The 21,130-nt window shown below is 37.1% G+C and overlaps 2 protein-coding genes across 6 annotated transcripts in view; one reads left to right on the top strand and one right to left on the bottom strand.

Moving 5' to 3' along the window:
• Nucleotides 1-21,130, top strand: part of LOC149610136 (glycine receptor subunit alpha-2-like) — a 157,682-nt gene that overhangs the window by 10,897 nt on the left and 125,655 nt on the right. For 2 of the 4 annotated variants that reach the window (XM_089858972.1, XM_089858974.1), the window contains 2 exons: nt 343-809; nt 1,326-2,320. The gene's annotated coding sequence lies outside the window, so the exon portion shown is untranslated. The remainder of the gene's footprint in view (nt 1-342; nt 810-1,325; nt 2,321-21,130) is intronic. The other 2 variants (XM_089858975.1, XM_089858973.1) reach the window with 2 other exon arrangements.
• LOC149610138 (glycine receptor subunit alpha-2-like) overlaps nt 12,349-21,130 on the bottom strand; it is a 53,390-nt gene continuing 44,608 nt past the window's right edge. Inside the window, exons 1-9 of one of the 2 annotated variants that reach the window (XM_089858979.1) lie at nt 17,274-17,631; nt 16,966-17,117; nt 16,380-16,453; nt 16,237-16,304; nt 15,668-15,894; nt 13,449-13,531; nt 13,175-13,309; nt 12,671-13,050; nt 12,349-12,603 (exon numbers count right to left, since the gene is read on the bottom strand). In XM_089858979.1, coding sequence (XP_089715105.1) covers nt 12,433-12,603; nt 12,671-13,050; nt 13,175-13,309; nt 13,449-13,531; nt 15,668-15,894; nt 16,237-16,304; nt 16,380-16,453; nt 16,966-17,045 — 1,218 coding nt within the window. In that variant the 5' untranslated portion in view covers nt 17,046-17,117; nt 17,274-17,631 and the 3' untranslated portion in view covers nt 12,349-12,432. Of the gene's footprint in view, nt 12,604-12,670; nt 13,051-13,174; nt 13,310-13,448; nt 13,532-15,667; nt 15,895-16,236; nt 16,305-16,379; nt 16,454-16,965; nt 17,118-17,273; nt 17,632-21,130 lie in introns of those variants that run through there. The other variant, XM_089858978.1, reaches the window with a different exon arrangement.

Here is a 21,130-nt window from a genome sequence, read left to right as displayed (position 1 = left end):
CCTCGCTTTACCTCGAATCTATGACCTACTTCAATCACTTCATGACAAGCTCCAGTTTGTAACCACTGACAAACTCATGGAAAGTATCTTATGCAAATATGGAATGATAGTTAAAATAACGAAGATTAGATAAATTTAATTATTTATTAATATTCTTAAATTACATAATTAAAAACATAAATTAGATTAATTAGGATAGTAAAAACGTTCAGTTTGAATAGCCATAGCGTTGATGGAGTCAAAAACCCAATCTTCTGTTACAATACGAAATAATTCCTATGAACTTATGTTAGAATCTAATTAATTCTTAATACTATCATTATTATTTTTTTTTTATTTTAGATGATGGATTTCATTCGGTAAAGTTGACCATGACGGCGATTTCGTAACTTGGGGAATGGACCATTTACGGAGATTACTCCAGAGAATCGTTCGTTAAGACACCATTTCAACATCTCCGACTCTAAGAAAAAGAGAGAGAGAAAGATGGTGTTTTTTTTTGGTGCCTTGGCTACTAACCACGCTTTGTGGACTCAAGGGTCAAATAAATAATTCCCAGCCATGCAGACACCGCCGGACTACCGAAAAGGACCAACCAAACAACCAAGTGGAGAGCCAGTGCAGTTTGCGATTTCCCATAAGACGGAAACGAATTCAACCAATAAGAAAACTTGACAAGATACACGACAAGAGTCTCCATCCCGCGCCATATTTGCTGCGTAGACAAAGTGACGTTTTGCAGGAAAACAAAATGAAGAGAACCGCTAGCTTTCTAGCTTTACAACAACTGAACAGCAGGGACAAAATGAGTAAGTTTTTGACAAATTTTCTTATTCAACAAGTATTTTATTTTTTTTTTGGCGAATTTGTTTTGCATTTATGACAAATTACAATGTACTTATTTAATCTTCCTTATGTTAAATGTATATATAGGCTGTTCCTTAAGTTAATTACAGGCGAAGACGCTGTTTAAAGGGAGAGTCTCGTATAAAATGTATTTTTAAGAAAAATTTCGTTAAAATCGGTTAAGATTTCACCTAGATACAAATTTTTTTTTAAATAATTTTAGAAACTTGTTTCATTCAAAAGTCGATTGTGTGATATTCGAAACACGTGCGAATTATTTTCTTTTCCCCTGTAATTACGTAAGAGGTTGGCTCACGCGCCAGCTCTCGCGAGTCGCGCGCTTTAATTTAAAGTTTCAAACTAGGCTTAGCAAGAACATTGTGTGTACAAGGTTAGGCCTTAGCGTAAGCCTTATTTTAGTTTACTGTAATTATTATACTCATGATTAGCTAAAATTAAGTAATTAATTTTAATTTCAGGTCTTGTTTTTGACTGAATGACGTCACGATGGACATTTCTTCGAAGGGCCACGTTTGGCCATCAGCGAGGGAGCAAGATTTGGGCGGTCTAGTGCACGACCGAGCTGCATGGAGGATCGCGGGAACCAAACTGTACTATTCTAAACATATAAAATGACGTCACTGTGGTTCCCGAACGCGTTTGTTTTTCGCGGTACTATTTTCTATCGGGTTGCTTAAACTTTGTGTGAACTTTGACTTTTGTGGTGCGGTTACATTTGAATTCGAATTACGGTGAAAAATAGTGGGTGAGTACATAGTTGGCGCGCGAATAAGCAAACTTAAAGGTCAGAGCGCTGCGTCCCATAGTTCCTTTCCCAGCTGTCAGGTCAGTGCGCTGCGTCCCATAGTCCCTTTCCCAGCTGTCAGGTCAGTGCGCTGCGTCCCATAGTCCCTTTCCCAGCTGTCAGGTCAGAGCGCTGCGTCCCATAGTCCCTTTCCCAGCTGTCAGGTCAGAGCGCTGCGTCCCATAGTCCCTTTCCCAGCTGTCAGGTCAGTGCGCTGCGTCCCATAGTCCCTGACCCTAATCCGCAAGGCCAATTGTAACTAGCGAGCACTACCAAAATGTTGCGAGCGCATTAACAAACTTTCAGGTCAAAGCACAGCGACCCATAGTCCCTTTCCCTTTAACGTGCACATCTGAAAGTCAAGTGGTCATGCCACCTTGAAACATTTTAATTGGAGTAAATAGAGGTCGATCAAGTTTATTACGGTCCAACCTGAGGGAGGTTCAAAACCTACAAATTGTCTATCGTGAACTTTCTATTGAACGTCAAAGTGCGTAAATCGGTTTCCCAAACTGTTAAAAAAATTTACACTTCAAGTCGCGTCGCGGTTAGTTTTTAAAAGCAAGTTTAGCTTTGTGAACTTTTCGCGTGATACTTTAGCATCGGTTTGTGCGCGTTTTTGTGTGTGTGACATTTTTCACCATCTTTGGATTCGATCCTCGTTAAAATGTAAGTACCCGTTTTATTATGTGTGTTTTTGTCGCTCACTTTGTTACGTCCCTGTGCGTTTTACGTTATTTGGTTATTAATGACGTCAGACATCGAAGCCCCGCCCATAATAAATATAGCATAGATTGTACAGTGTGGATAAGTCTGAAACTTGTAAAGTGAATGATCGGTAAGCTATCATTATTACAGCGCTTTATATCCTAGCTAAGTAAGATGCTTCAACTATAACATAAACCACTCCCGTTTTTATTGCTCCATATATGGGTAAAAGCCTGGAAAACTGGGAAATGTATGGGGAAAAAACTTGGAAAACTCCGGGAAATCAGTTTTGTCAAAAGTTGTATGAACCCTGAGGCATTAACTTCCGGTATCGCGAAATTTCTATTTGGTATATCTAACGATTTTATGAGTTTGAAATTTTTGAAAAATTATTTGTCTATTGATACGTACTAAGTAATAGACGTGTTTAATTGCATAGCTAAAAAAGTTTCGCTTTACGTGAGACTTGCCATTTAACAACCTAATTAATTTATGTACTAGTCATTTAAATTGATTATATGGAATCATTTTCCTTAGGGAAAGTTAAGGAATAATTATCTAGTTAATTATTCCAAATAAATATGAGTATTTCGTAGGTTTCCTTTCGACCTTTGAACTTTTTCTTTCACGATGTTTATGCGGGTTATTTTCCCCTTTTCGCCTTACCTGATTGGTTGTTGTACATAGGAATAAACGTAAATAGGCCCTCGCCATCTAAAAATAACGAGGTGATCTCAAACTCTCCCCGTTTTCTGAAGAAACGAGTTCGAAGTAAATTTTGTATCAAGAAGGCATATGGCGTTTGGCGGGAAAAACACATGCCGTCATATATCGTAAGAAAGCTAAGCTGAAGAAACGTGCTTGAAAGAAGCCTAGCTATTTTAAGTTTCTTAGATGAATGGTTGGAGAGAAAATCTTACTAAAGTTGTTGTCCCGAAAACTTTGAGAGAAACACGCGGTGAAAGCTAAAGCTTGCTATCAAAACTTTGATATGGCGTAATTTGAAAGGGGATGTGGATATCTTAGTCATCCCAAGGTGCAGGAACACCTTCTTTAGAATTATTTATTTGCATCGCCTTGATCTTGATCATACGAAGGATGGTGCACTAAGCCTGATTATCTTCAAAGGTTATACTTTGATTAATATCAAAGTTAAAATGAAACCAATTAGGTTAATGCAAAAATGGCTTGCTTGTTCGCTCACTTTTTAGACACGTGTTTTCCCGCCAAGTAGAGTATGTACAGGAAGTTTCTTATAAGTCTGCCATAATTTAAAAGGGTGCTGCGTTCTTTGGGTCAAACTGAATGGAAAGTGAGTGTCAAAGATCATGGATGGGGTCTACAATATTTAGTTATGGAGATATGGGCTTCCAATCATTTATTGGCCCCCTGGTGGAGGCAAATGTACCAGACTTCAGTAGTCTTCAATCTAAGAACGTTATTGGGTCTTCATTTATAGCCGAAGTGTACTATTAAATGAGGAGGTGTGGGCGTACGCTGGAAAAGTAAGGCTAATTACTGCTTATGTGTGACTATTTCGTTAATTGTTTTAGGGGCCAATCATTGTTTGGGAGCCCATATCTCTGTAACTAAATGTTGTAGACCACATCCATGTTCTTTGAGACACTTTCCGCTCAGTTTGACCCTGAGAACACACCTTTTAATTTATGGCAGACTTATCAGAAACACCCTGTATAGTGAATATGTGACTTTTGGTTATATAAACCACCTTGCTTTATTATAAACGAAACTGAAGCGAAGTAAGGTGACTCAAAGCGATGATTGATTATTTTTTTTTTCGGGCCACTTGATTTGAAATGCATTTTACACCAATGTTTATTCTTACAAGATTTTAAACCCTGGCGAATTGTACGAGAAATCCTTATAAATTCTCGAACGTTTTTCGAAGAAATTTGGGATCGAGTTCGAAATTGGAAAGAGGTTATTTATATTCCGAAACCGTTTTACGTTTATTTTAAAAGATTTTTTTTCTGGGGTATTTTGATTATAAATATTTACGTTTTGAAGTTGGAAGTTAGAATAAGTTAGTTTTACGGTTTTTTTAGAGTAACGTGGAAAGAAATATAGATTAAAACACGTGGTGCGAGGCGATGATTTGCTAATCGGCAAATGGAAAATGTGTATATAGCTTCCTTTCAGGCCAGTGTTTCCCCAAGGTTACGAGTACGACACTCGGTTATGTACGGAATAACGCATCTTTTCATGTGAATTTTATTTTTAAATTCAGAATTTCAGAGCGCTTCTTTGAGTCGAAAATGTAACTTCTATGACTTTTTGCCGTCCGGGCCATCGTTTTCAAGTTAAATATTGAGTGTTTTATGCACGACCCCTTAATTATATTAGGATTATCTTTCAGTTTCTTAATTAAATTGAAGGGGCCGTCCGCAAAATACTCCAATTATAACTTGAAAACGATGACCCTCAAGGCAAAATGTCATAGAAGCTACATTTTCGACTCGAAATCGCCTCCCAAAGAACATCCGCCTTAGTTTCCGACATACTTAGCTCAGAAACACCCTGTGCTATTTCAATTTTGTTTATGAACTCTATTTACCACCCATCTGTTTACGCAAAATTTAAAAGTTTATCTTTAAATCTTATGACACAGCGCTGGTTTTAGGTTTAGGATATATTTTATCCAAAACTTATCAGTACCACCAAAATCAAGCCATCACGACTTTAATTACGTATCAGCCACTTATCTTGACTCGTTGACACTTTCGAGGGGCTAGTAACATATTGTCAACCGGGTGATTAGTCCCTCTCTCACTTTATCTTTCTCACTGACGAGGCTTAGCTTGTACCCTTTTGAAAACTCATTAATGTCAAGGAGGAATTTAACGTACGTCGCCCTTAAGAATGTAGTAGGATTAATTAGTAGTATTCCTCCCACACACACTCAAAGGGTTGGTTGACTCTTTTAAGTAACACCAGAAGTGAGATGAGACTAGAAGTGAAGGGCTCTAGCATTGATAGTAGATCCTGGCACTAGTGAACAAATTTGAGGATTTTATGCCGCTTCCCACGCGCCTACACTACTGAGAAAAAAATTGGTCGAGTTCCAAAAACATTTCCTACCCCCTTCCCCTCAACCTAAAGCGGCCGAACACGGACGCGGCTCCTTGAATCTAGTTCGGCCGTCTACCACCGCGAGCGTCTCACGTTTTGGAGGGAAAATTCAGAAACCGCTACTAGAGGGCCAACCGTTCTTGGGTTATCAAGAATATTCACTTTCGCCGAGTGAAGAATTTGGTTAGCTCAGTACTTCTGGTCTTATCTCACTTCTGGTAACACTCCTATGTACGTATCATTTAAGCATCGTTAAATCTAGGGGAAATTAAGATTTTGGCTTTTCTTTTTCTTCCTTCTTTCTTTCTTTCTCCGATCAAAATAGCTCCATAGTTAATACGTCTTAAGCTAAAATATAATTAATTACTTTTGTCTCTTGCTAATTAATCTTTTGAGATGATGGTGCCGCTACCTCCCTCCATCACAACCACATTTTGACATTTCCTCTTAATTCCCCCCAAAATATTTTCTTGCGCGATGTTAACAACTTTTGTGATGTTTTTATTTTTTTTTTTGTGAATTATTTAATGGGCGAGTCTTATTTAAAATGCAATTTTTTAAAATAAAATTTAATTTAATGAGGTAGGCAGTATTTTTCTCTTCGAAATAAAGCAAGTTTCGTTGAAATCCGTTAATATTTCACCAAGATACAAAGTATTTTAAAAACCAAGATATAAATTTTTTAAATGTTTGCAAGAACCGATTCACCAAAAAATCTATTGTGATATTCGAAATGCGCTAGAATTATATTCTTTCAGCTTTCTACGTCATAAATACGTAAGGAAGTTTCAAACTAGGCTCAAGATTAGGCCTAAGCCTTAGTCTTATAGTTCTTGCATACTTTTCGCCTTCTACGTCACAGGGAGCGAAAGTAAACTTCCGGTAGCGTGAAATTTGATTTGATTTTGTTTTGAGGGATTGAAAAATATCTTTTTGATATATCTAACGTTCTAGAAGGTAAACTTATGATACTTATACTAAGTACTAGACGTGTTCAAATTTTTGCGATTTAAATTAGACTTGACCTTTAATAAATAAGGTTCGGTTTTCTCTTGGATTAAGTTAGAGGTTCCCTTCAAAAATTTTAAAAGATTTTTTATACATTATTTATTAAGACATAAGAGTTGATTATCTCCTGCCCTGATGGATGAATATCATTAGATAATGGATAATTAAGGCAAAGTAACTCTGAAACTCTTCTTAAAAAATGTTTTGGCTCTGTAGTTTTGACCTTGGCAAAGTTGGGATCATTTATAAAATTTCGTGAAATATTCGGATTTTTATATTTAAAAATTGAAGGCTTTTTCGTTTCATTTTGTTTTTATCGCGGTGTATTTCAAAGAGGGAAATGCTCTTAAGGGTATTAGGGTTTACAATAGCATTATCCTGTGCTTTTTATTTTCGGAATATGTCTAAATTCCACGGAGATTAACGTATTGTACCTTCGTTCACGTTCGCGAAGCTCTGTTTCGAATTTATTTCAGTTTGCGAGAAATTTAATGGTTAATGAATTTAAATTTAATACAAAGTAATAATATTTAAGCGAATTTCCTCGAAATTGTATTTAAGATGAAAGTCAATAAGATTAAAGTTCAAAGGGTTTAAGTGGTTAAAAGGGAATCGGATAGAAGGGATGTTGAATATTTATTTCTTCAAAGAAAAGTGCGCCGATTTTGTTTTTTCGACTTCAATTAGCTTTAAAATAATGATTTTAATAAAATTTGCAATAAGCTAAGCTACTTGGCCTTGCCGGGTTTTTAAGGGCGCCTAAACCGGCTAAATGTCAGGGACATAAGTTGTTGGCATTTTAGGGAAGCCAAAATTAAGGGGGAAATTGGCCCACGATATTCCTATCGGCGCCTGTAGAAATGTTTTACCCGCAATACACTAATTCAAGGGCGAAGCAAACTTATAGGGGTTGTTGATTAAAAAATGTGTTATTTATTTTTATATTTATTATTGACGTAGCAAGCAAGGTTCATATAAACCTGGAAATGTCAGGGAAGTAAATTGTTGATTAAAAATTAAGGGAAAACTCAGGGAAATATATAATTTTTGTGGAATTCAGGGAAATTTGTAAGTTTGCTCTGAAGAGGTTGCTTCAACAACAACAAAAAACTTAAGTTATTGCTCGAAAAATAACTCCTGCTGTTACGAGGTGGCCTCAATTGCACCTGGAGATATATGGGAAAAGAAATAGAAATGGCAGGGAAATATTTGGGGAAAAAAACCGGTTATATATATTGGAAATGTCGGTTATATATATATATGGGAAAATACTTGGAAATGTCGGTTATATATATGGGAAAATACTTGGAAATGTCGGTTATATATATGGGAAAATACTTGGAAATATAAGTTACATATAGGGGAAAATACTTGGAAATATCAGGGACATACATGGGAATACCCTGGTAATGTCATTGAAATCGGTTTTCCGAAAAGTTGTACGAACCTTGAAGATTAAAACTTACTTGAAATGATTGGAATGTCCCTTGGATTATCGCTGCTGTATTTCAACTTGATATGAAATCCCAGTATTATTATGGTAGGTTTTAGGTTTAAAGCTCGAAAGTTTATATTTACCGCGGATGATGCTTGTAAAGTATGTTGTAATTACAACCGACGACCAAAGCTATGAGTTATAGTCGATTTCAATCGATCCGCAATCCACGCAGCTGGATCTCTCGAGGAGAACTGGGCTCGTTTTGCCCAATTACCTCCCAAGCTGGTATGAACATCTTATAGATAGAATATTGGTCCTGTATATAAGGAGTTTTGGCCATCTCTTGTGTTTGGGTTTCACCCAAGTCTCGAACCAATGCATCCTTCCTAATGATTCTGGGTATAGTTATGGATTAGACTCTTCTTGGATGATTACGAGTATTGAACGTTAAGTATATACGCAGCTCCTTTACAATTACAGCTAGTCCCCGTATAAGACACTTTTGATCAATTTTCTGATTGGATTAACTCTGGTTTTGTAAGAGGCACAAGGAAATCCTTTGAATAGGTCATAGGGTTATTTCTGCCCTTTCCAATGATACTAAATACTGGGGGTTACATCAATCAGGACTCGAGTAATTAAGCAAATAAGCGAAATTGACCCCTAACCCTTTTCTTATTATCGTATTGACATGTACCGTTTTGGAGGGATCACGACAATTCGGAGAATGACAATTTGGAGAACGACAACTCGGAGCACGACAACTGGGTGAAAGACAATTCGGTGAACGCGACAATTGGGTGAAAGACGATTGGGTGAATCCGACAATTGGGGGAATGACAATTCGGTGAAAGCGACAACTGGGTGAAAGACAATTCGGAGAGTAGGACAACTGGCGGAACGACAATTAGGTGAATTGTACTCCTTGTTTACCGAAAGAATAACTCAGTTTTTCACGAATAGAGGAACAATATAATAATTTTTTTATTGTAGTTAATACAATAAGTTAAAATAATTGAAATTACTTTCAAAACTAATGGGCCAAGTTACTGTTATGTTAGATTTGGTTTGGTTTGGTTTGGTTAGGTTAGGTTAGGTTAGGTTAGTAATATTTTATAATTTATTTAACAATGTTACGCCTTTTCCAAAATTTTGATGTTTAGCTTCATTGACTTCTTAAATAATTTGCCTTTTCCAAACATTACTGTTATGTTAGGTTAGGTTTGGTTTGGTTTGGTTTGGTTAGGTGAGGTTAGGTTAGTAATATTTCATATTTTATAATTCATTTAACAATGTTACGCCTTTTACAAAATATTGATGTTTAGCTTCATTGACTTCTTAAATAATTTGCCTTTTCCAAAACATTACTGTTATGTTAGGTTTGGTTTGTTTAGGTTAGACAATTTCCAACAATGAAAATTAATACCAAAATTTATTGAAGAATGTTATTGGTGAACATAAATATTATTTGCTTTAATATCAAGAAGTTTAATTAGAAAATCAATTGAAAATAGGAATGAAAGGAAAATTCATGATTGGAAAACCGCCCAAATTGCGGTATTCGGTCTAATGGGATTCGGTCGAACAAGACATTCGATCCAATGGGATTCGACCCAATGGTAGACAATCATTACTAATGTCTGACACCTTAATGACACTCCTGCATTTAATAATTTTTTAAGGTGAAAAAACTGCGTTATTCTTTCGGTAAGCAAGAAGTACAATTCACCTAATTGTCGTTCCGCCAGTTGTCCTACTCTCCGAATTGTCTTTCACCCAGTTGTCGCTTTCGCCGAATTGTCATTCCCCCAATTGTCGGATTCACCCAATTGTCTTTCCCCCAATTGTCGCTTTCACCGAACTGTCTTTCACCCAGTTGTCGTGCTCCGAGTTGTCGTTCTCCAAATTGTCATTCTCCGAATTGTCGTAGATCCCGTTTTGGAGGGTCATAGCCCTGGTTCTATAAGAGATACGGGGAAATCCTTTGAGTATGTTGCAGTGCATTTTCTTACCATTTCAACGATACTTAATGCTTAGGCTTATATCAATTAAACCTTGGAGTAATTAAGAAAGTTAAAAGACGTGGCCTTTATTCCTTGCCCATTAACAGATTAAAACACCAATTTTGGACGCCAGTACTCTGGTTTTACTCGCACCTACTTGGGACGCCAGTACTCTGGTTTTACTCGCACCTACTTGGGACGCCAGTACTCTGGTTTTACTCGCACCTACTTGAGACGCCAGTACTCTGGTTTTACTCGCACCTACTTGGGACGCCAGTACTCTGGTTTTACTCGCGCCTACTTGGGACGCCAGCACTCTGGTTTTACTCGCGCCTACTTGGGACGCCAGTACTCTGGTTTTACTCGCGCCTACTTGGGACGCCAGTACTCTGGTTTTACTCGCGCCTACTTGGGACGCCAGTACTCTGGTTTTACTCGCGCCTACTTGGGACGCCAGTACTCTGGTTTTACTCGCGCCTACTTGGGACGCCAGTACTCTGGTTTTACTCGCGCCTACTTGGGACGCCAGTACTCTGGTTTTACTCGCGCCTACTTGGGACGCCAGTACTCTGGTTTTACTCGCGCCTACTTGGGACGCCAGTACTCTGGTTTTACTCGCGCCTACTTGCGACGCCAGTACTCTGATACACGGTAGTCATTTGAGTCTGTTATAGCCCCCCACTTCTCCCTTTAAAACCATACTAAACACTTGAAGTTATTACTATCTATTGACAAAAAGGGAAACTTGATGCCAGAACTCATCTTAATTCTGGGAAGAAAAAATAACTTTCTCTCCATCTTCTTCCATCCCACGTTAATCCCTATGGAGGGATACTGAAAAAAATAACAAAAACGAAAATGCCCTAAAATATTTTTTCTATTTTTTTTGACGCTTATGCGCCCCCGAGTGTTTTAAAGGAATTTTCTTCACGCCTCCAAGTTTTAAGTTTTTCTTCTTCTTTTGTATCCTTTTGGTTAAGCTGAAACTCTCTTTGAATGAAAGATGAGCTTTTCTAACTTAAGTTTATAGTACGGTATTATATTTTTTTTTCTTCTTAAACCCACTGAGGCATTGAAATTCCGTGCTAGCTGGCCCGAAAAGCTTTTGCGGCTCTAGTGTTACGAGCGTGGGAATTTTCTGTTGTCGTTTTTTTGATGTTTTTTTGTAAGCCTATTATTATAAAGAAGTGTTTTTTACACTCAATTAGACATAAAGGGTTGAAAAGAATGGTATATATATATTTTTAATATTTTATTATAACGTATTTATTTAATTACATTAATATAATTGTAATTATTTATTTATATAATTATTTACAATGGGCCTGTACAGGGTTTACGAAAGGAATTACTGCCATTACCTGTGACAAAAACTCTCCGAAACGTATGTCCCGTATAGTTTGATATATTTTAAGCTGTTAAAAATTATTAACAACATTTAACGATTTATTTTTAATTTGGTTTTTAAAAAGACTTCCCAATTTATTAAGTTTAATAGTTCCCATTAATGCCAATATAATTTTTTTAAGGGTAATATAATATAACGTGGAATAAAATATATAGTCGTTAAGCGCCTTGGTCTCTTTAAGTGGTAATGTACATTAGGGAGAAACTAAGACGCTAAAGACTATAATAAATCTTATTTATACCATCAAATTAACAATAATTAACAAGAAACCTATTTTAAATTAGAAAGGAATGTACATTTGGGTGAAACTAAGACGCTTAAAGACTATATATCTTATTTTTTTTCCATCAAGTTAACAATATTTAACCAGAAAAAAAATAAACTCTATTTTAAATTAAAAAGGAAGGAATGGAAAAAATTCTGATTCATTGTTGAATTTCTTTGCCAATTTGTGAATCGAAATCCCCCTATTCAATTTTTTTATACTAATTTTTTTCCTCTGGATCAATTTGGTAAATTCCCCCCTTTTTTACTTTCCCCCCGTGGGGCACTTACCCCATTTCAATAGAGAGAGACAGAGAGAGAAAGAGTGTGAAAAAATGTAACAGATTGCTAGACCCAAAATTTCATTGAAACGTTTCCAATATATATTTTTTTCTTTCATTTAAAATTCTTTGAAATTAGTTTGATTCAAAGTTACATACATTTTTTTCTTCTTAATTTATTCCGTTCATAGTAATTATAAATATGATATACATGATCTTAAAAAAGGGACGCCATATTGTTTTTTTTTTCAAGAACATACTTTAAGTGACATAATAGTTATAAGTATATCAAATTTTAATATAAGTATTTGTTTTCTAACAAGTTTTTTTATAACTATTCCTATAGTTATTACTTATGGTTATTATGTCATTTAAGTTTGTTTGTTTATTTTTAATAATTCGAAAGCAGGTCGCAAAGAAGTGCGCCGTGCGGATATATATATATAATGTTTTGTTTATATTTATTTATATTTATAATTAAATTAATTAATGTAGAAATAGGCACCGCATATATTAAATTATCTCTCGCGCCAAGTTCAAGTCGCGCGCAATTGTTTTTTGAAGAAGTTCAAGGTCAATTTTTAGTCCCCCATGTCTATATACATTAGCCAATAAACGGCATTTAAAACCAGGAAGGAGACTGGAAAAGTTATTCGCGAAAATTTATCGACAGCTATCGCGCGTTCTCGTCTTTGTTGGGCGTTTGTGCCTATGATTCGAGTTTTTGTACCGTTTGGAATACCTCCACTCTCCTAAGGGTCAAAAGGTCAAGAACATTATATAGATATCATGGCGGTACCCGAGATATTAATTACTGACTGTGATTTTAGCGGCGAGAATGGCACTCCTGGCCCCCTTTTTAGCCAAGTCCATTTCTTCCATCTCACCCATCAGTATGTTGACCAGGGCGTACTCCATCAGGGAAGCGAAGACAAAGACAGTGCACGAGGACATGAAGATGTCGATGGCCTTGATGTAGGAAACTGGAGGCAGGGCCTTTTGCGACTGCGCGTGTTGCGTCGACAACGTCAAGAGACTAGTGACGCACAATGTCACCCGGGCTGGAACCGCTTCCGGTTTGATCCAGAATGAGATCCATGACATAATGACGATTAGACACGTTGGGATGTACGTATGGAACATGTAGTAACCCAACCGACGCTTCAACGTGAACACCACTTGAATGCAAGTGAAATTACCTAACCAATATGGGATGTTACGTTAAGAATAAACAAAAGGACGCGCTTCATTTACCAATGTTAAGCCTAAAAACGTACAAAAGTAGGCTTAAAGATAATTTCGGTAGGAGCTGTATTGTCATACCTGTTGAATACACTTGAGTGCAATCGCCCAGGGTGGTGTCCACCAGATTGTGTTGCGGTAACGCTATGAACTCGTCAACAACTAAGGGTGTCTCCTCCTCCCAGTCGAATTTCAAGTCGTCTGTCGTGTAGGAAACTGAAATAGATGGAAAAATGGCATCAAACATTTCCGCTGGTAGAGGATTGTTGCCAGGGATGTGTACGAGCAACGCCCACGTTACTACGAGTCACTACAGTTGTTTAATAAGAAAACGTGTCACGTCAACACCACTCACGGCTTTCAATTTTCAAGGAACACATTTGAGTGTCGTGCGGATATGCTTCGAATTTCATGGCGCAAGACAGAAGTAACGTTAACCTTGAAGAGAAACGAAACCAAAGATGGAAGGAAGAATTTCAGAGAAACTCGTAACGTGGTTGACATGAAAGAAAAACATTGAGGGTTCAAAATTTCTTATGGTATAACAAGAATTTATTTGTTATACGTCTAACTCGGTAACCCAAAAAATATCCAATGCGTTCCATATTTCGTATTTCCAGAAACCAGTTTTCATTTGGAGAAAAATCCATTGGCAAGCCTTCGTGTGAAGCGTAAAGCTTGCGTAGGGACTTATAAATCCCTGCCTTTCACTCCACTTATTTTGGTTCAATACTTAACTCTTATATATATTATAACTAAGGAAAGTTAGTTGTAAGCGTAGTTAGAAGAAGGCAACCCGACCAAACTCCCCTCCACCGACTCTATCCTAAGCCTAATCAGACTTAAACCCAACCACCATTAAATCTAACACAGACCTAACCTAAAGCTAACATACATTGAATTAAGTGAGATTGGGCTTAGGTTAAGTTTGTGTTAGAAACCTAACCTAAGACTAATCTGACTTAAACCGAACCACCATTGAATCTTATCTAACACAAACTTAACCTAAGCCCAATCTCACTTAAACCTAACCACCATTGAATCTGACACAAACCTAACCACCATTGAATCTGACACAAACCTAACCACCATTGAATCTGACACAAACCTAACCACCATTGAATCTGACACAAACCTAACCCAAGCCTGATCTAGCCTAACCCTACCTAAATATAACTTGCGTGGAATCTAACCTAAATTAATCCTAAATCTAACCTGAGCCTGATCTAGCGTAAATTAAACCTCACCCCAATGTATCTAACATAAACCTAACCTAAAAATAAACTATGACACGAAGACTACGGCGGTGGTTAGGTTGCCGTCTTATTCCCATAAGCGTGGTACGTTCTCATCTTGGGAAATATTATTTTAGTCCCGTTTGTTTTTACGATAGGGGGGATGAAGAGGATGGATTTTGTGGGGCGTTGGGGTCATCCCCCTGGTTATTGGAATTCGAGTGGGGAAGCAAACGCGTTTTTGATGCGTTTCGTTTGTCTTCCTCCGTTTTATTTAGTTTCTTCTTCTTTTTTTCTTTTCGCTTCTTGCGCCCCTTTTCTATATACACTTTAGTGTTTTCCGGGTACGTCCGTTTAATAATACCCGTCTCTCTGACAAAATTGCCTCATAGGATAAAAGATACGGGAGAAATAAACCCCGAGTCTTTCATGAAGGAACGATAAAAAAAATATTGTATCTCCATCTTTATCTATCTCTCTTGAAAACTTGTCTTATCTTGTTGATAGAGGCTTTATCTATAGATATATACAAGATTTCCAATCGTTCCATTTCATTGAAAACATAATAACTTCGTTGAAAGTTACGATTTAATCTGGGGATTCATGACTTAGGAAACTTAATAGAGATAGAGGTTAAATCAGTACAAGTTTTATTAGTTTCTTAAATTAAGTTTTTACGTAAGAAATTTGGTTATTTCTTTAAACGTATTGTAGATAACTGAAGGTACCATGGTAAAATAGATACTCCATTATGTAATTGCTCTGAGTTTCGTGGCTTTCCTCATTGTGTTAAGTAATTAAAACATAACCCTGATGATAATTTTTGATCTGAAGGTACCACTTGAAATTAGATATTCAGTAGAGTAATTGCTCTAAGTTTCGTGGCTTTCCCATTTATATTTCGTTACGACGAACAAAATGCAAACAGGCCACTCGTTATAACGTTCGACCTATAGCTTAGAGTAAAAAGATAAGTTCATAAGATATGTTTCATAAGTTTGTCAATGGTTACTGAGAGTTTGTCATTAAATGGCGCATCTGAAACGTCATAGATTCTCGTAAATCCACGCCTGGCTTAGTACAGACTAAATAGGAAGATGAGTGTAGTTTGCAATTCTCGATTGTTGTTCTTGAACTAGCTCTTAGTAAGTCTCTCGCATTACGAAGTATAGGTAATGTCATACTTGTGGAACATATCTTATAAACTTATGGTAAAACTAAAGCTACTGTACCACGTGAAACTAGATATTCAATGGAATAATTGCTCCACGTTTTACGAATATCTTTCTAGGAATAATGTATCCCCCCCCCTGCAGAATCGTAACAAAAGATTACTTACTTGACCATATAGAGAATGGTTTTATTTTTGTATAACCATATATAGTGATTAGGTATGGTCATCTCTTGAAAAGTGACCCTTTTGGCGTTCTTGAAGAAACTATCCGGTCTCCACATTCTTTTTAACCAACTTAATGGAAGCAATCGATAGTTGGACGTCATATTTTCGGGCAATTTTAAACGATTATCCCTCCAACTTTGCGACATGAATATGTCCGCCACGTACGTCTGTAACCCAATTCCTTTGTAAGCCTCGGTCTTTTTTATAAGTCTGCCATAAATTAAGGGGAATGTTCTTTGGGAAATCAATTTTGAGTCGAAAATCTCCATTTTGCCACAAGCGACACTGTTTTCTTGAGTGTTTTAGGGGTGACCCCTTAATTAAATTAGAAACCATTGTCTTTGAGTTTCTTAATTAAATTTAAGGGGGTCATCCGTAAAATACACTGGACAATCTCAACTTGGCAAAATGGCGATAGAAGTTACATTTTCGACTCAAAATCTTCCAAAGAACATCCCCCTTAATTTATGCCAGACTTATCAGAAACACCCTGTATAATCCTAAATTACCATAGATCCTTCATCTATCGTATCGATACTTAGCACCGTAACGTGGAAATGAACCACAGTAGGCTTTCCTGAAAGTTAAGAGAAATTAATCTAGCCCCCCTTCTCTCTATATTTAATTACTTAAATTAATCCATGTAGATTACCTGGAGGTTGGAGATTATCATAATCTCTCGGGTTTTCCGGTAGTATTTTATCAAAATCCAAAGAGGCTCGACACCTATAAAGAAAATGCGCGCGAAAAAGTCTTTTGTTTTTTATTTTGGCGTAGATTCATTAATTATATACTTGGAGAAAACTTTTCCCATTTCTTTTAATTCTAGAATATCTAATTAAGATAACGATAGATACTCTCTTACTGATTAATTAAAGAAAGTTGGTTGGTTTTGTGGTTTCATTAATAAGAGGAACTAAGTTATTTGTTTATCTTTTTAAATTTCGGCGGCTTCTTTTGATCCGAATTCGAAATTATTTATCTCAAAAGTCACCGCAAGTGCTTGGGTTTCTTTTTATTTTTTTTTAAATTTAATTAAGTTATCAGCGAAATTTGGTGAGCTGAATTTTATTCAATTGATGGGAAGTGCTAAATTTAAATTAAGGAAGTTTTAGCGATTTTGTTTAGCAGTCTGTTATCTCTTTTGAGCGGTTTTAGGTTTAGAAATTGAAATTCCGTAAAAATCTAAGATGCAGTTTTAAAAAATAAATTTCTATTTCAATATTTCGTTTACTTACTTCGTAATTGAAGTGACGAAGACCATTAAATTTAGAATATTGACGTATACCACCATATTTTCCACTCTCGCTCCGAACATCGTGTCTCCCCGCTCGGAAATATTCAATTCCCACGACTTCTAGGTATGCACCTGGCCTCCTCTCTCTCTAATCTAAAATAAAATCAATTAACACCATTTAGTTAATTACTTGTCACGCTCAAACCTCTACAGGTTGTTGGATTATCAATATTATTAATTATTTCAATCCCAGGATATAAATACGATAAATGGGGTTGGAATAGATATAGAAATTTTAATCTAATTAACCTATATAGCGTATAAACTGAGACTCCGCCAGCTTGTACCGTGTATAATTCTCGGCAATTCATTCAAGGAGTATTTACTCTCTGAAGACTCTAATGTACTTCATCCTCCTTTTCTGGTATAATCCCATTCCCATAAATTCCAAGCCAAGTTGATTTCATCCGTCCTGCAGTGAATCTATCCAAGTCGGAATAGAGAGCATCCTCATCTCTCTCTCTCTCTCTCTCTCTCTCTCTCTCTCTCTCTCTCTCTCTCTCTCTCTCTCTCTCTCTCTCTCTCTCTCTCTCTCTCTCTCTCTCTCTCTCTCTCTCTCTCTCTCTCTCTCTCTCTCTCTCTCTCTCTCTCTCTCTCTCTCTCTCTCTCTCTCTTTTCATTTCCATTGCATTCCGTCCTCTTCAGGAAAGAGGATGAAGAGCAGTTCGGATCTCTTATCCAGGATGAGAGAGAGAAAGGGAGAACGGAGAGAGGGAGGGAGGGAGGGGTGGAGAGATACATTCATTGTGTCGGTATATATATATCCTGATGAGGAAAGGTCCCTATATAGAAACGTCAGAGTCGATAACGCGCTCTTTTAAAGGCGTTTTCTCACATTGAAAGTGACGTTATAGCAAACATCCCCGTTTTCCTGTATCTATACCCACTGTAGTCAATCGGGATTTGATACTTCTCTTCCTAAACCCTAAACGTTGGGGATAGGTAATGTCAACCGCAACAACTTACGTTACAAAGACTCGGTACAAAGGGAAGATGATTGTTAAGACTATCGCTTTAATCTTTGCTAAGCCTAATTGCCATGCAATCTTTTACTTTATTTAAAACGTTAATTACAGCAGTGAAAGCAAAACATTCCTCCGAGTTATAAAATTAATATTTTTCATTGGGGATGAATGAAAGTTATTATTTAAATACGTTCTTGTGTCCAGACACTCCCAGCATTCCTTGGGTTCCTTTGACAACGGTGCCCTGTAAGATATATGTACCAGGCCTGCTTGGTTTGAAATTTCCAAGAACTATAGCTGACTCCTGGAGCTCTTCAAGAGGTAAATTTTCTCTAATGTCTAAAGCAAGAGGCTCTTTCGGCAATGTAATATTTTTGATGACGCTATCTTCAACAATCTGAAAGCATCCCTTATAATAATGATGGTCATCTGTTTACACTGCCCTTTCTCTTCTTCTGGCGTGCATGGCTTGTGTCGTCCCATATTTCTCGCCAGACCAAACGTATCGCGTAAACTACTTCGCTTGTAGAGTAAGTCAAAACATATTTGTCGAGACCCTAGTGTCGTGACATCCTCTAACATTTTTTTCGTACACAATGTACACAAGTTTACAAAGTGCTTTTCCGGAGATTTACTATCACTATCAAGGAATGTAGTTTAGTATACCATGAATATATTGATTTTTTTGGTTTTGTTCAGAATGAATGGATAATACAAGATAGATAGGACCAACGCTTTGAGAAAAATGTTGCTGTTCTTCATGCCAACGGGAAAAAAGGGTTTCAGGAATGTCAGCCTTTTGACAGAGAATATAAAAAACGTTCAAGAACTTTCTTAAATTGGCCTTATTCCTGATCAACGCCACCGAGGCGTAGCGGCGACTTTTGGGACTATAATAATACGGTAGCCAATCAGAGGTGGCGCTGGAGCCGATGGACTCTGATGGAGATCTGTTATTTTCTCTATTTTGAATCACGTGAATAGCCAAGGCTTAACAAGCGATATGGTTTCAAAAGTATTAAAAGTTGATTTTACCTTTCTTATTCTGTCTAATATTATGAAATAAGACTTTCGGAGTAAGTTTTCATTCGATTTTGGTCTATTTGGAGATTATTCGGTTAATAATAATTATTTAAAACATGTTTTTTTGAAGTTGAAGCGGTAATAATCAAAACAGAGAAAATAACAGATCTCCATCAGAGTATATCGACTCCAGCGCCACATCTGATTGGCTACCGTATTATTATAGTTCCAAAAGTCGCCGCTACGCCTCGGTGGCGTTGATCAGGAATAAGGCCAATTGAAGACTAAATATTTCTTTGCTTTAGGAGCCCATATCTGCGTAACTAAAATGTTGCAGACCCCATCCATACTCTTTGACAATTTCCACTCAGTTTGACCCAAGGAACGCAGATGACCCTTAAATTTATGGCATACTTATCAGAAACGTCCTGCTTTTAATTAAGAACAGTTGAGGTGTCCTTTTACTTGCTCAGAGTTGCGTAATTTTGCTTGCAAGTATTCGGTTACTTAAATTATAATGGTGTACTCAATTAACTAAAGAGTTGATTTTTTAGGTTTGGTAGAGCCAGGGATAGATTTAATTTTTGAAGTAGGAATGGGGGGTATGAAAGAAGAGGTGGGTCATAGCGACAGAGATAAAAAGGAATCGCGTATTTTTCGCCGTCTCCGTCAGCAACGTCATCAAAACGTAGTTTAAGTGAGCCAATTAGATAATCTAAACTTTTCATTTCGTGTTGGAGGGAGGGGCTTTTTTAGCGGGCTATGAGTCGGACTGAAGTAAATACTGACCGTTCTCCATTCCTACTTCTAAAATTAAATCTATCCCTGGTAAAGCAAAGTAAACAAATTGCACCAAGGCTTAGAAATTAATTTACATCCAAGTTCAGGGGATATTCTGTATTGTTTTGCATGTTGCTTCTGATACAACTATTGATATTTCTTCGGGAGTAATGGAGCTTTATCGTTTGGAATCCTTTGGTATTAAGAAACAAACGAACGAATGCTCTGTCACTAACCCTCGGCTTATGGGAACCCATGTGATATTTCTCACGGATCTATAGTGAGTGAGTAGAAAAAAAAGCGGTACTTTCCTTTCCCAAGGAAGAGATAGAACTTATTCGGCTCACTTTATTCAAGCCATTCATTCTTTGGACAATTCTGAGACCTTGTCCATCTGTAAAGGACGAATTAATACCACGTAGATAGTAACCACCACCATGCTTGGGTTATCTTAGAAAATGCAGTTTCTCTCAATTCAAGTTGCTTTGCGGGACAAACTGAATAGTGCTTGGCATTGTGTCCCACCGCTTCTTCCAGCCAGTTGAGAGATAGTCCTTCTGTAGCCACGGTGACCAACCGAAGTGCATGATGGGTTGGATAGGGGTTTAGGGGACGACTCTTCTTATCGTGGAATGGAATGCCCTTAGAAATATTCCAAGGCTTAGTGACCCATATCACCACGATGCTCTTTTTTTAGTTTCTAGGGGAACTTATTGTGTTTTTTTTTCTTTTTGTTTGAGCCCGCACTTTTTTCTTTCTTTTATTTGGCGCGCGTTTTCTAAGCGACTAACTGCTCAATGGAGCTTTCCATCGCCCTTGGTAGGGTCGGATACTTTCATAGGTAAACAGCTAGGGTTAGAATAGTGGATTGTTAGTCTTTGAAGTGTGGTGTTAGACACCTCAATTGTATGTTGCGCGAGCTTTCTCAATTTTCACCGATTTTCTTTTTTAAAAAAACGCCCGAAAATTTAAGTTTTTGAGCCTAAAACGGGAACGGGTGAACGAGCTTGAATCGCTTACTTCTTACTCAGTCTAGCACGCTAGTGTTAAAAGAAACTATAGGCCTATGTCCTTTCCAAGATCAAATTGAAACGTTTAGAGTGGAATATAAAGGTGGCGGGATACATTTTAACAGACACTTTAGGAAAGTTAATTCACTTAACGTAGAATCAGGAATACATACAGCCAATAGGAATCATTGTGTGTCCATCCATTTTCTCAACATATCAAGGCGAATTTTGTGGTAGGAGCTATAGCCTAGTCATTACGTATGACGAATTTTACCTGCTCGCAAATGATCTATCTCGCTGCCTGTTGCACCTTCAAGGAGAGAGAAAC

This window comes from Phalangium opilio, unplaced genomic scaffold, assembly GCF_054372755.1.
Source record: "Phalangium opilio isolate 3A_F unplaced genomic scaffold, DU_Popi_V2 ptg000329l_1, whole genome shotgun sequence".
NCBI classification, from domain to species: Eukaryota; Metazoa; Arthropoda; class Arachnida; order Opiliones; family Phalangiidae; genus Phalangium; species Phalangium opilio.
This window is presented reverse-complemented; position numbering and strand designations above follow the sequence as displayed.